Below are 14,941 nucleotides of genomic sequence, written 5' to 3' on the forward strand. Positions count from 1 at the left end.
GTGGTGCAAACCGCAGGGCGGGGGGCCCGGCTCTGCCCCGCCATATCATTTTATGTGGCCCGTGAAAGCAAATCAAACATGTCAACTTCCATGATGCTTGCTAAAATCTCGACCAAAACTTCAAATTCTCATGTGTAACAAGTAAGAGACATGTTGTAAGCATTTTCTTGAAACCAAACCCCTCATTTACAGTAACTTAATAGTTGAAAAACCCGTTGTTATTGACTTTTTAAATTTGCTGTGTTACACAGTTCTTAATTTGACTTTTGTTTTGTCCTGCAATCAACCAGTAAGACTAGCCTAAAACAGGGATGTGTAAAAGTATTTGCCCCTTTCCTGATTTTTGTGTTTTTTTGCATTTTTATCAAACCAATTTTATTATCACACAGAGACCACACCAAGGAAATACAAAATGCAGTTTCTGAATGCCAATTTAATTTAGACACACAAAAAAAAATCATACCAAAATTGCAAATGTTTTAAGATTTTATTTAGCATATGACTTTTTTTTTTTTTTCAAAAACTGAGACAAGTATGAAAACCAATGTTGCCTCTAAACCAGAGTATCAAACTCAAGGCCTGGGGGCCAGATCTGGCCCGCCACATCATTTTATGTGGCCCGTGAAAGCAAATCAAACATGACAACTTCCGTGATGCTTGCTAAAATCTCGACCAAAACTTCAAATTCTCATGTGTAACAAATAAGAGACATATTGTAAGCATTTTCTTGAAACCAAGCCCCTCATTTACGGTAACTTAAACAATAGTTGAAAAACCCGTTGTTATTGACTTTTTAAAATTTGGTTTCAGTCATAACGGCCCTCCAAGGGAAACGGTAACTAAAATGTGGCCCACGACAAAAATGAGTTTGACACCCCTGCTCTAAAGTGTGTGTGCGCAATCGTGCATTGCTTTCACCCACTCAGCGCACCGTAAACACATTTTAACGCTGAGCTGTAACAGCATTTTGTGGGTGTGTATTTTTATTTTTTTTAACGGCTTATACAATTAAATTGAAAAGTTGATTGGGAGAATGTCGTTGACGGTGGGGCAACAAAAAAATTGTGAAAGTGTGGGAGCATTTCAGACTGAAATGTGCATTCTTTTCGTGTCATAAGTCACACAGAACTTGCTCCAAGATGCCCACCTGGTTAATGTTTTCTCGTCAACGAGGCTTATTTACAGTGATAATGTTGATGTACGTTACTAATATAACATAACCCTACGGAGGGTATGGTCTCAGTTAATCACAGTACAGTATACAGGTACAGACTGTACCTGTCAACTTTTCACAGCGCCAACCTGTATAAACTACCAAAAAAATCCTTAGCCCCTCATTTACGGTAACTTAAACAATAGTTGAAAAACCCGTTGTTATTGACTTTTTAAAATTTGGTTTCAGTCATAACGGCCCTCCAAGGGAAACGGTAACTAAAATGTGGCCCACGACAAAAATGAGTTTGACACCCCTGCTCTAAAGTGTGTGTGCGCAATCGTGCATTGCTTTCACCCACTCAGCGCACCGTAAACACATTTTAACGCTGAGCTGTAACAGCGTTTTGTGTGTGTGTATTTTTTTTTAACGCCTCATACAAATAAATTGAAAACGGAAACGGAAATTTTCAGAATCCATATGATTTGTGCGTTATGGCCATATACGTAAGATTCACCACAAAATCCGTATGAACTATGGCTAAACCGTATGAGTTGACAGGTATGTACAGTATAACTACCGTCGAGATGCGGCTTGTTTATTAACATGGTTTAACTTTTTCATTACCTTTAAAATTACGATTACTTGTAAAATACTTCCATAGGCGTGCATAGATTGCCATCGTTACATAAAACATGAATCTAAATGCATTTTATTAAGCAATGTAGTACGAGTAAGAGGACGGTAGAGGGCGACAGAGAAGAATTACATCTTTGGTTGGGAGAAGAAGACGCCTCCTCTGTGGGTAGCGGAGGATGGACAATGGCCGTAGGGGAGGCCTTAGAAAAAAGCTTTCCCACGGCTCCCGGAGTTGGTCCGTCTAGTCGTGTTTTGTGAAGTCTCGGCAAAACTTTGTGACGGAGTTTGTGGCTGGCTTGTCGTTTGGCTTGTTCGCCTTAACAACTGCTTATTGTATTATTTGTTTGCGGGGCATTGGACGATGGGCTGCTGAAACCTGACGCCTCTCCCGTTTCTTCCTTGGCTTCGACATGGGAGAATAAATCAGGTCAGTGGAAGATAATTTGCATGTAACATGTATAAACTGAATTGGAGTCTCTTTAATTGTGCTGCTTGTTGATTTGATCCCACAGAAACATAAACCGATTTCGTCCACTGAAATCGTACCGCTTAGTAAAACTTGTAAAAGCCGATTTACCCATTTTCACGAATTAGAAGGCTTAAAACAATAACCTGCCTTATCAGGCATATTCTTCAGGGACCGTACATGACAAGTAAAAGAGAGCAATATCGTCCCCTTTAAAAGTTATAACGTAAAGCTTAATTCCCAGTATTTGCCAATAACGGGAGCTGCACCGAGGGCAATCTGTAAAAACGTGTCGCCAGTTATCTTTTAAATATTGTTTTGCCACTTATTTTTTTGATTGAATAGTTTAATTATGACGTGATCGAACCCACATCCTCGCAATGTGAGGTTGACGACATCACTGTGCAGAGGTACCAGGTTCGATTCCAGCTCCGGCCTTCCTGTGTGGAGTTTGCATGTTCTCCCCGTGCCTGCGTGGGTTTTCTCTGGGTCCTGCTGTTTCCTCCCACATTCCAAAAACATGCGTAGCAGGCTGATTGAACACTCTAAATCACAGATGTCAAGGACCTGACTTTGATCCAAATGATCAGCTCATCAGCAAGCTCCATAGGAGTCTGATAGTGATCCTGATCATTTGAATCAGGTGTGTTGCAGCAGACGTGGAAAACATGCAGGAGACCGGCCCTCGAGGACCCGACTTTGACACCTGTGCTCTAAATTGTCCTTAGGCCAAACAAAAAAGATGGTGTGTTTCCGGTAACATGAAATTTCAGCATAGGGTCAGTAGGTCGGACAAAGTTTTCTTTTTTTTTTTATCTTTTTTTTTTTTGCTGTAAATGGTTAGTGCATTTTAAAATGGACCCAACAGCTATAGACTATGCAGAGTTGCACTAATACTATGAAACAATGCAATTAGGAAAAGAAATACTTGAAATGGACTGTGCGAAAGACAACTAAACTAAACACTAATATTTAAAGTTTGTCCAAAACGTTTTGTTTTCCTTCACTTCTACGCATAATTCAAGAGTAGCACATTGATCGACACCATGGGTTCCCAAACTTTTTGGACTGAAAATCATTACCGCGCACGCACGCGCACGCACATGCACACGCACGCCATGATGAGCAACAGCCTGACACGGAGGCATGCGACGCACTTTTGCGGCCTGTTAACGATCGCAGCTCACACGTACTGTTTTAAAGTGCTTCCCTCGGCCCTCGAGATTCCTATCCTTTGCTCGTGCCCTCGGTGAATTGTACATGAAACAAACTCTGAATGAGAATAATGATGAATACTAATAATAGTAATAACGATAAAAGATATTGCGCAACAGCTCTGATCACAAGTTGCAATTGCAGATTGCTGAGCGCTAACAACTTCCAGTGACGCAGGTCACGCGCCACCGTAGGTTAAAGATTTACCTGCTTTATTTTACTTTATTTTTTAAATAGACCATGTCGCTGACATGTAGTGAATTCTCCAGATTCTCTGAACTTTTTGATGATATTATGGACCATATATGATGAAATCCCTAAATTCATTGCAATTGTGCGTTGAGGAACATTGTCCTGAAACTGTTTGCCTTTTTTCCTCACACAGCTGTTCACAAAGAGGTGAACTTTGCCCCTTCTTTGCCGGTGAATGACTGAGCATTTCAGAGAAGCTCCTTTTATACCCAATCATGGCACCCTCCTGTTCCCAGTTGTCCTGTTCACTTGTGGGATGTTCCAAACAGGTGTTTGATGAGCATTCCTTAACTTTCTCAATCTTTTTTTTTTTTTTTTGCCACCTGTCACTGCTTTTTATTTTTTTATTTGGAACATTCAAAGTCAATGCTTATTTGCGAAAAACAATCATGTTTATCACTTTGAGCCTGAAATACCTCGTCTTTGTCATTTTACAATGCAATACAGGTTGTGCATCTCTTCCAAAAAGACGATTTGATCTCGACACATGGGATGTGATACAATTAGAGGATGCTTAATTTTAAAATGAAACACTGCCGTTCGATTCGATGCATGCGCTGTTGTTAATTCGGACAGCTTTTCTGATTTCAATGTTTTTTTTTTTTTTTTTTTTTTTGTCCACCTCTATTTCTGTGTATGTTATAGGTTGACAACAATGAAGACCGCGCCATGTTGCCTTGAACACGGACCACTTTCCCCGAGAGCGTGATGTGCTCTCCTTTGACGATGCGCCTAGAGGAAGTGTTCACACCTCTGCTGCTCCCCCTCCACCGGCAGGGGACAAAGACACCAGTCTCTGCTGCCTCATTATGGGCCACTTGAAGCTTTCCACAACGCTCAGAGACAAGATCCTCATGGCGAACAATTCCCTTGGCTCCGAGGTGCCTCCACATCCTAAGCCAACCGCCGCGACCCCAGAGAGCCTTAACGGCATTAGTCTATCCCTGCGGGTGTTCTTCTGCTTTGTTATGGTCGGCATTTTGCTGTTTTCTCTGTTCGGGAACATGGTGGTGTGCCTGATGGTCTACCAGAGATCAGCTATGCGCTCGGCTATTAACCTCCTCTTAGCGAGCCTTGCCTTTGCGGATATGATGCTCGCCATTCTCAACATGCCTTTCACGCTAGTTAGCGTCATGACCATCGACTGGATTTTCGGGGAGGTTTTCTGTCGCGTTTCAGCCATGCTCTTTTGGTTCTTTGTCATGGAGGGAGTGGCCGTTCTGCTTATAATAAGCATCGACCGCTTTCTTATTATCGTGCAGAAGCAAGATAAGCTGAGTCCGCAGAAGGCTAAAGTGCTCATACTGGTCACGTGGGGACTGGCTTTTTTTTTCTCCTTTCCTTTAGCTGTTGGTTCCCCTCGCCTCGAGATGCCCCCCAGAGCTCCTCAATGTGTTTTCGGCTATAGCGCTGAACCAGGCTACCATGCGTACGTGTTGATTGTAATGCTGGTCTTCTTCTTTATCCCCTTCATGGTCATGCTGTACACATTCATGGGGATTCTAAACACCATCCGCCACAACACAGCCCGCATCCACAGCCACCCAGATGGCACGTGCCTGAGCCAAGCCGGCAAACTGGGCTTGCTAAGCATCCAGAAGCCCTTCCAGATGAACATCGACGTGAGTTTTAAGACGCGCGCCTTTGCCACCATCCTCATCCTCTTCTCTGTGTTTACAGTGTGCTGGGCACCCTTCACCGCTTACACTCTCGTATCCACGTTCAGTCATGACTTCTACCGCAAAGACAGTTTTTTTCAAGTCAGCACTTGGGTGCTGTGGCTGTGCTACTTCAAGTCAGCGCTCAACCCGATCATTTATTACTGGCGCATCAAGAAATTCCGTGACGCTTGTGTCGATCTGATACCAAAGTACTTCAAGTGTCTTCCGCAGCTGCCGGGCAACACAAAGAGGCGTATACAACCGAGCGCCGTTTATGTTTGCGAAGGGCATCGGACTGTGGTTTGAGGGGGAGAATTTCCCTGCGCGCCACGTAAGGCAACCGACAGTAGGCCACATTCACATCCAAACGGTCGACTTTCAGCGCACTCCGGCCACTGTATCCTGATCTGAATTGTTATTGGATATTGATAGCGGCCTCGTGTAAATACAGAAGTGTGCAGTGGATCATTCTCGCACAGGAGAAGCCACCAGTGAATTCAACACTGTTGAGGAAAAACTAAAACATAGGAGCCCAAACTGCCACACTGCCAGTGCCACAAAATATTTTGTACTCAAATAATACCTTTCAAGGTGTCTGAACAGTTTGCACAAAATACCCATACAAATATATTTCCGTGACAACTTTTCAAAAATTAATTAGTCAATATGGATGATTTTGGGTGTAGGCTTTGCCATAGTTCAAGAAGTCACAAATTTTCTTTGCAACAATATGTTTTATTTGCCCCCACTAAGCTTGGGTGGCACTCAGATGTCACTTGATCATTGCAAGCTGAGCCAGAGGGCACTTTGAAGTCATGATCAGTTACCAGCAGGTGTCAGTACAGAGTAAAATGGCAGACATAGATAACTGTTTTTTTTTTTTTGGTATTTGACAAAAGCAGTATGAATCAGAATACCGTATTTATACCACATTGAAACATATTTCATAGAAATCTTTGATTCACTTCAGCCTTAAAAAATTCCAGAAAATATGTTTAACAAGCTGTCCTCAGCGTTTTCCTTGTGTCCCTTTTTCCGGAAATCAAAATTGCATATGTGATCCAAGCTATCAGTGTATTGTGTTTTCTGTCATTTAGATTGCTGTGGAATAAATAAACGCATCAATTCAACTTTGCCTAAAGCAACGTGATATACAGTGGTACTTCTACTTAGGAAATTAATTGGTTCTGAAAGAAATTTCTTAACTAGAAAATTTGGTAAGTAGAGGCGCGTTTTCCATGTAAATGCCCTAATCCGTTCCAAGCCCCCCCAAAATTGAGACACAAATGTTTTCTAAAGCATAAAAATGCATCAAAATGCGTAACAAATACATGTTGCAATTATTCCACAATAAATGAGAGTTGTGCATAATGTAAAAAAAAAAAAAAAAAAGTAAAAAATCAAAATGGTCATTTAACTTTTAACTGCGTTCTCATTGTTTTTTGCCCTCTGTAGTTCATGTTCTCTCTCTCAAGTGTTTTTTTTGCCTGGCGTTTTGTAAAGAACTGATCCGAGGACCATAATGTAAAAAAAAAAAAAAAAGAGTAAAAAATTAAAATGGTCATTTAACTTTTAAATGCGTTCTCATTGTTTTTTGCCCTCTGTAGTTCATGTTCTCTCTCTCAAGTGTTTTTTTTTTTGCCTGGCGTTTTGTAAAGAACTGATCCGAGGACGTCTGCTTTTGTCAGCTTTTAATAATCCTTCGAAAATGTCCAAGGCAAACATCAGCATAGTGAGTGATCGCCCGACCAGTGAACACTTTTTTGGGCAATTCATATTTACGTAAAACTATCGCAATGCCTCATGGCCCGAGGGGCGAATGACGAGGACGCTGCATATACACAGATCTATTTATCTATCTATCTACATCAGGGGTGTCAAACATATGGCCCGCGGGCCGGAATTGGCCCCCAAGGAGGTTTGATCCGGCCCACGGGATCATTTAAAAGTGAAAAAAAATTACATTAAGACACAGAATGGCTATTTTAAATAAAATGCAATTTGTGGATTATCCATTTTACGGGGCACACTGTTTTGATCACAGTAGAAGACAACATTGTTTTGATCGGGGAAGGAAACAGCAGTCTCAGTCTATCACCGAGACAGTCCCAACGCAGCAAATGATATTAAAGCGCCAATCAATGCTTCTTGAGACCAAAACAAAGGAAAGAGATGATATTTTGGTGATTCATAGCACAGTATGATATAATGTTAATGGTTCGGCCCACTTGACATCTACCGAGTCCGTATGTGGCCCGCAATGTGTAATGAGTTTGACAACCCTGATCTACATGCATAGACACATTTGATAGAAGTGCCTCTTAGCCAATGGGATGCCAGGAAGGTGCTAGGTAATAGCCAATGGCAGAGCAGCGAGAAGTATGTTGCGTTCAGGAAACTTGGAGCTGCGACAAGCATGCCATACTGTATTTTTACCTTTTGTATCTTGAAATTTCTTTCGTATGCCGTACTGTATTTTTACCTTTTGTATCTTGAATTTTTTTTTTTGTAAAAAGAGTCAACATTTTCCCGTTGAGGCGTTTCATAACTTGAACATTTCGTATGAAGAGATGTTCGTAAGTAGAGGTACCACTGTATATTCATTTTACCTTAAAAAGCGAATCGTGGCTATTGAGGATTTGCCCAACCTGTTGTGGAAGAATGAGTTCCCGTGCTAATTATTGTTCAGTTGTGTGTATATGTTGTACAAAGTTAACCACAAATGAAAACTTGCTGCATGTATTCATTTGTGACAACGACACTGGTTTACATGTAAAATGTACTTCGAAGATAATAAAAGCACAACATTCTGCTAATTTATATGGAAGACAAAATGCAGTGTGACAACATTAAAGTTCGTATATCACTGCGGTGCCAAAACGATACAAGGTGTGAAATGTGTGTTTGGACTTTAGCTATTAAATTAGGATTAGAAGCGATTGTTTCCTCGACACACCAATGGCGCCTTTGCAAAATTCTAGTGAAATCAAGGCCGAATTTATTGATGGCCATTCCACATACAACATATACACTACTTGAATATTCCAATGAGTATCCCATCTCCATTTCAATTTTGGCTCCGGAAGCACTTCGTTTTACTTCGTTTTTTTATTTTATTTTATTTTTTTTTAGCCTTAACCCTTTCATGCACCCTGTAACCTGATAACATGACAAGCTGTCCACTGTAGTAACCGCTGTCCCTGAAAGGATTAAGGTGTTTACCTGCATAGAACAGATTTTACAGTATATCTAAAGTGAATATTGTCTATTTTTTGTGTTTTTTTTTACGTGGCCATGGCCAAGACACTTGTTTTGACTCTTTCGATATGCCTGTTTAGTTAGAATGCTGCTATATCTCATGGTGAGACTGTGCAATTATCCTGTACTGTACATTATTGTACTGTTGAATGTAATAAAATGTACATTTCTACTTTGGTAAGTTGTCTTAAAGAGGATCTTTTGTTCACTTCTGTCAGCTGACAGGGAAATTTGGAACGTTTCAAGTAATCAATATTCATCTTGACTTAAATGCTCGCTTATTGTTAAAAATGTTACGACAAATGTTCACCAACAACTGAAATATGCTGTTTAGCGTCTCTGCACTGTGAGGCAAACGTGCTAACCAGTCGACCACCGTGCCGCCTCTCTTTACTTATACAGTGATCCCTCGCTCTAACGGGGTTCACTTTCCGAGGCTTTGCTGTTTGACAGATTTTTTTTTTAGTGCAGTTTTTTTTAATGCTTTTAAACAGTGAATTGCGTTCTGCATCCTGATTGGCTAAGGCACTGACCGACGTGAACAGTCCAACCTCGTACTATTAAAAATATTGTTTTACAGTACAGTATTTCCAAAAACTATTGTAGTTATTTGTTGAAAACGTTTGGGGATTTTTTTGTGCTTGGGCCTGAAAACAGGTTTTGGTCTTTGGTTTCATTGTATACATAGTTAAGTATTGTATAATAACTGTAAAAAAAAAAAATAATAAAGCTCACTACTTCACGGATTTCACCTATCACTGGTTCTTTTTGGAACGTAACCCCCGCGATAAACGAGGGATTACTGTAATTCGTTTTTTCTTTCTTTTTTTTTTTGTTGTTATCTTTATTTTCAAATACTTCTCGAGATACCACTACAAATCGAACTCCAAACATTTAATAAATGAGACACAGATGGCACAGCACTCCCAGATTGCTTTGCGCGGGTTCGGGGCGATTGAAAACAAACTTTCTCAGTGCGTGTGTCTTTTTTTTTTTTTTAAACTTTATTTGTCAGCGTGTCAGCTTGTCCTGCACATGCATGTGACGTAGTTAAGTACGTTTCTCGATGCGACACCAACTGTTCACTTTAGCCTATCACGGCGACATGGGCAAAGGAGCCGAATTTATGATTCGAACGCTTCAAACCCACCGCCCAACACTCGACCTCGCCTGATCACGTGAATCGCATTGACTGTAGACAGGAAACGTGTGGAAACGTGCTGATTTTGTAAATTTCACAAAATGTAATCATAATTATAGGGATGCACCGATACCACCTTCAGAAATGAGTACAAGTAGTTTCATTTGAGTACTTGCTGACCATGCGATCGATATTATACCTGTACTTGAAGAAGCCAGTATATCTTCCAACTGTGACGAAAACGTGTTTTATTTTATTCAAGCATGGTTAAAAATACATCACAAACTTTTCTTGAACATGGCGCAAGTTGAATTGAAACATAAGACTTATTAGTGTAAAATCATATCATTTGAGTGACATGCAGCTGCATATTTTTTGAAGTTCTGACACTCATTTCACTGACGCGGTGGATAACATTTCAATTTTATGGTGTGTCGGTCTGAACGCTAGGGGGCACTATGTAAAAGGACTAAATATCCATCCATCCATTTTCCGAGCCGCTTTATCCTCACAAGGGTCACGGTGGGGGGTGCTGGAGCCTATCCCAACCGTCTTCAGGCAGTAGGTGGGGGACACCCTGAACCGGTTGCCAGCCAATCGCAGTGCACACAACCATCCGCATTCACACTCACACCTAGGGAAAATTTTGAGTGTTCAATCAGCCTGCCATGCATGTTTTTTGGAATGCGGGAGGAAACTGGAGTACCCGGAGAAAACCCATGCAGGCCCCGGGAGCACATGCAAACTCCACACAGGGAGGCCGGAGCTGGAATTGAACCTCTCCACCGTGAAGTCGACACACGAACCACTGGCGCACTGGGTCGCCCTAGACATCTGATCTTTAAATGAAATACAAAACCTTCAAGCATTGGTGTCCAAACTATGGCCTGAGGGGCATTTGCGGTCTACCATCCATTTTTCAGCGACATGACACCCCGCACTCCTTCCCAAATAAGAAACAAAACTTAAAATGACATTTGAGATGGGCCGCAAGGTTGGTTAAAAAAAGGTGAAGGTGGGCAGAGTGAGAAGGGAGGGTGTACTGTCGAACTTTTCTCTATATTTGAAGATACAAATGAACCATTTCTGATTCAAAGACCAAAACAATCTCCCTTCAAAACACTGTAGTGAATAAAGATAATTCAGTTTTAGAGGCAAAAATCAATTTTTCCACTTTATGCTCTATGGCTGATTTATTAAGACCACACATCGATGGTCTTCAAGGAAGTGATAAATGGTCACCTTGCGGCAGTTTTTTATTTTTAAATTTTTTTTAGATGGGATTTGGTGGCTGTTAACTGCATAGCTGCACATATTCTGAGAGCTCGAGGGCTGTTGGCCACCCCCAAAATCCTCAACTATTTGCCTTCACGCCTTTAACAGAAAGCTGATGAAATGAACTAGACCAGGGGTGCCCAAACTTTTTGGACCAAAGTTCGACTTTTCGATCAGCCAACCTCCCGCGATCGACCCGTTACCGCGTACGCACATACACACACACGCCACGATGAGCAACAGTCTGATACGGAGGCATGCGACGCACTTTTGCAGCCTGTTAACTATCGTAGCTCACACGTACCGTTTTAAAGTGCTTTTCCCTTGGCCCTCTAGATTCCTATTCTTTGCCCGTGCCCTCGGTGAATTGTACACGAAACAAACTCTGAATGAGAATCATGATAACGTTCAAAGATATAGTGCAACAGCTCTGATCACAAGCTGCAATTGCAGACTGCTGAGCGCGAACAACTTCCGGTGATGCAGTCACGCGCCACCGCAGGTTAAAGATTTACCTGCTTTATTTTATTGTATTTTTTTCAATACTTTTTGTGAAAATGAGACTGATAGGATGATTAGGGTGCAGTGTACATTAACGCATTAATATATATATTACGAACATGCAGAAAGACATACAAATGGTTGGGGGTTTTTTCTCCTCTAAATCCCTCGCGATCGAATTAGGACCGTCCGCGATCTACCGGTCGATCGCGATCGATGTAATGGGCACCCCTGAACTAGACAATACAGTACAAACAATATATAACTGATTTCTTGACTGACTTTAGACTGTTTCAAAAAGTTGGAAGCATTTCTAAATGGCCCTTTCATCCTTCCAGTTTGAAGGGTGGGGGGGAGGGGCCTAAACAAAATTCTGACGGGGCTATCGCCTCCCCCTACTTGATCCAGTGTAGCGCCGTGCATGGAAAGTACAGTGATCCCTCGCTACTTCGCGGTTCGTTCATCGCGGGTTCAGTGCATCGTGGATTTTTTTCAAACATAACACAACATATACACATACATACATACATACATACATACATACATACATACATACATACATACATACATACATACATACATACATACATACATACATACATACATACATACATACATACATACATACAATATATACATAACATATACATGGAGTACAGTACTGTATATGTTGCTCTATGTGACTCGCTGTTGTTTTGCAGCTTCTCGCTTTTCTTTACCTGTTTATGTTAATTGGACGCTACTTCGCGGATTTTTGTTTATCACGGGTGGTTTTGGTCCCCATTAACCGCGATAAACGAGGGATTACTGTACAGTACAGTAGTTGACCTGGTTCATGATTTCACTGGGAAGGGAATCAGGGAGGTTACAGTATCTACAGATAGAGGGCGCCAAACGCAACTAGCCGCAAGTGGAGGCAGTCCACGCAAACCACAGCATGGACGTACGTATTGTACTGTACCGTACCGCATATAGGCGTTTTCGATTTACATGTGGATGTGAGGTGGCGAGGAGGTTGACAGATCTAGAGCTGGGGGGGAGAGAGAGAGAGAGAGAGAGAGAGAGAGAGCTTCCCTTGTCCTTGTTTGACGAAATCCCAAACATCTCAATTCTTGCTCTGACCACCCCCACTACCCCCCCACCTCCACTCTCTCTCTCTCTCTCTCTCTCTCTCTCTCTCTCTCTCTCTCTCACACACACTCACACACACACACACACACACTCGACACACACACACACACACACACACACGCACACACACGATTTCTTTTCAAGGTTATAATTGGACAACTCCCCCATCTGTCCGACTGCTATCACAATCGTCAGTGTCTCCTCCTCCCAGCAGCAACAGAAGCAGCGGCTCTCTATTTCAGTGGAGAACAACAACGATTTGGAACATACAGCCGGTTCCGTATGGAAAGCACCGTCGCAAGCGGCGGTCCAGCGAGTTACTGGCGGCTTTAGATTGATAGCCCAGGCTGCAGGATGGTCTCCGTGTACACCTCCTGGCCGTGGATTACATTGTACCTTCATTTATGTTCCGTATTAAACCCAGGGGAAGCGCAAACTGCAAAAGAAGGTAAGTTCCTTAAGTTTTACTTTGAACCGTCCAATTGTGTTTACGATATCTGGCCGGAGAAACAGAAACGCGTCGGACTTCGTCTATTGTATTTTCTCTTTTCGTGTATTTGATGGAAAGCGCAGATGTGTAGTGCAGTCATATATGATGTAAGATTGGTGTGTGGGAACATCAACGCTGTCCAGACGTCTATAGCGATTTCCGGTGTTTTCTCCTCACCACAAATAACAGTCCCGATCAAACTGAAGCCGTCACCCCATCTAACATCGAACAACAATTCAAGATGCTATTCTAACGATCGCTATTGTCAGTCAAGGTGTTAGAAGCGAATCGATGGTGTTAGTATTCGTGTTGGCTAGTAGGTGGTCCATATTTTTCCCGATCGAGTCTTCGTTCCGTACGGCATTCCTTTCTCGCCTTGGATTTGGAAGGAGACTCACAGCAGCTTGCGATCCATACAAACGCTTTAACGGAGGCTGTAAAAAGCAAAATGAATAAATAAATAAATAAAATGAATCTATCTATCTATCTATCTATCTATCTATCTATCTATCTATCTATCTATCTATCTATCTTTTTGTTCTTCTACTTTCTTCCTTTCATAACTTCGCTGCTGTAAATTGGGATTTTCTGAATTGTGAGACGAATAAAGGTTTTCTTATTCTTATCGTATTATTATTACCTGTCTATCTCGTTCTCTCCGATGTTTTGTAAGAAAAGGCACTGAAATAAGCACAATTACATTTTTTCCACGCAGCTCTTGAAACCAAACTTATTTTGTGCTCCATTAAAAAGTTTTTCATCACTGCCGCTGATATAAACTAAGGTGTTTTCAAGGCGTGTCATCAAATTATAAGTTATAGGGTGTACCTAACTTAATTGCCCTTGATGAAACGTAACCACCTGCCTCTTGGTCCTATTAGTGGTTCTGTTGGACTCCAAGGCACAGCAGACAGAACTAGAGTGGATCTCCTATCCTCCCAATGGGGTAAGTGTGCAGTACTGTATCTCCTCCTTGTAACGCCATTATGATGCCACTTAACACATTTCCCAAGATATTGTAAAAGTTGACAGTAAAAAATAAATATCAATATATTTTTATATCAGATAAATGAGAATTTATTTTCAGACATGCGTACTTAGCTTGAGTCCGGTCTGCTCCCATTCGCACTTGAGATATATATACAGTATATCTATCTATATCAGTGGCGGATGCTGGTCTGTCAAAAAGGGGAAGCTCAATTTTGGCTGACATCATAAAATGTGTACGTTTATTTATACGTGAATTCTACTCTCCGTTCCTTTTCAAGAAAATGATCTGTGACCTTGTCATACTAACAAGGCGTCTTTTCTAGGGACTTAATTAGTGTCCTACAACTTCAGCAACTACAATAAAACCCACCAGAAATAAAAGATTAATTTGTCGCTAGTTGTTTACAACAAAGAGTGTCTCTAAGATGATTAGGAGAAGTCTCCAGCTCAACTCAGAACAGAATGCGAATTGAAAAATTACTCACACGGATGCCGACACTAAAAGGTCGGTGATTGGCTCATTTCGATGTCAATCAAACTGGCACAGAGGCTCAGACAGATCATCCAATCTGATGCAGAAAAGCCTGGCGTCCGGTACCCTCCCACTGCCATCCAGTCCCAGAGACGCCGAGCGTCCGTGGGCGGGACAAAAACCAGCTTGTATCCAATGACTCGTCTCCGTTCAACACATTGGGACAACCTACCCTGAACTCTCGAGACGCCCGGCGTCTGCCCAATCGACGCTCTGCGGACGTTCTGCGGGCCGTCT

The 14,941-nt window shown here is 41.8% G+C and overlaps 2 protein-coding genes across 6 annotated transcripts in view; both read left to right on the forward strand.

Annotated features, from left to right (window-relative positions):
- The first annotated feature begins 1,908 nt into the window (after positions 1–1,908).
- On the forward strand, positions 1,909–6,335 carry gpr63 (G protein-coupled receptor 63). The gene is made up of 2 exons (XM_019859148.1): positions 1,909–2,219; positions 4,371–6,335. Exon 2 carries the CDS (start codon positions 4,535–4,537, stop codon positions 5,690–5,692), a length of 1,158 nt encoding a protein of 385 aa, XP_019714707.1. The 5' UTR covers positions 1,909–2,219; positions 4,371–4,534; the 3' UTR covers positions 5,693–6,335.
- A 6,435-nt stretch (positions 6,336–12,770) lies between these two features.
- Positions 12,771–14,941, forward strand: part of epha7 (eph receptor A7) — a 92,405-nt gene continuing 90,234 nt past the window's right edge. For 3 of the 5 annotated variants that reach the window (XM_019859096.1, XM_019859104.1, XM_019859114.1), the window contains exons 1-2: positions 12,773–13,140; positions 14,064–14,128. In XM_019859096.1, coding sequence (XP_019714655.1) covers positions 13,047–13,140; positions 14,064–14,128 — 159 coding nt within the window. In that variant the 5' untranslated portion in view covers positions 12,773–13,046. Of the gene's footprint in view, positions 13,141–14,063; positions 14,129–14,941 lie in introns of all 5 variants that reach the window. The other 2 variants (XM_019859121.1, XM_019859110.1) reach the window with 2 other exon arrangements.

This window comes from Hippocampus comes, unplaced genomic scaffold, assembly GCF_001891065.2.
Source record: "Hippocampus comes isolate QL1 unplaced genomic scaffold, H_comes_QL1_v1.1 scaffold26, whole genome shotgun sequence".
Classification (NCBI taxonomy): Eukaryota; Metazoa; Chordata; class Actinopteri; order Syngnathiformes; family Syngnathidae; genus Hippocampus; species Hippocampus comes.

Bases quoted from the DNA above. Each gene is read 5' to 3' on its own strand.
- gpr63 (XM_019859148.1), top strand. From the start codon at position 4,535: ATGGGCCACTTGAAGCTTTCCACAACGCTCAGAGACAAGATCCTCATG.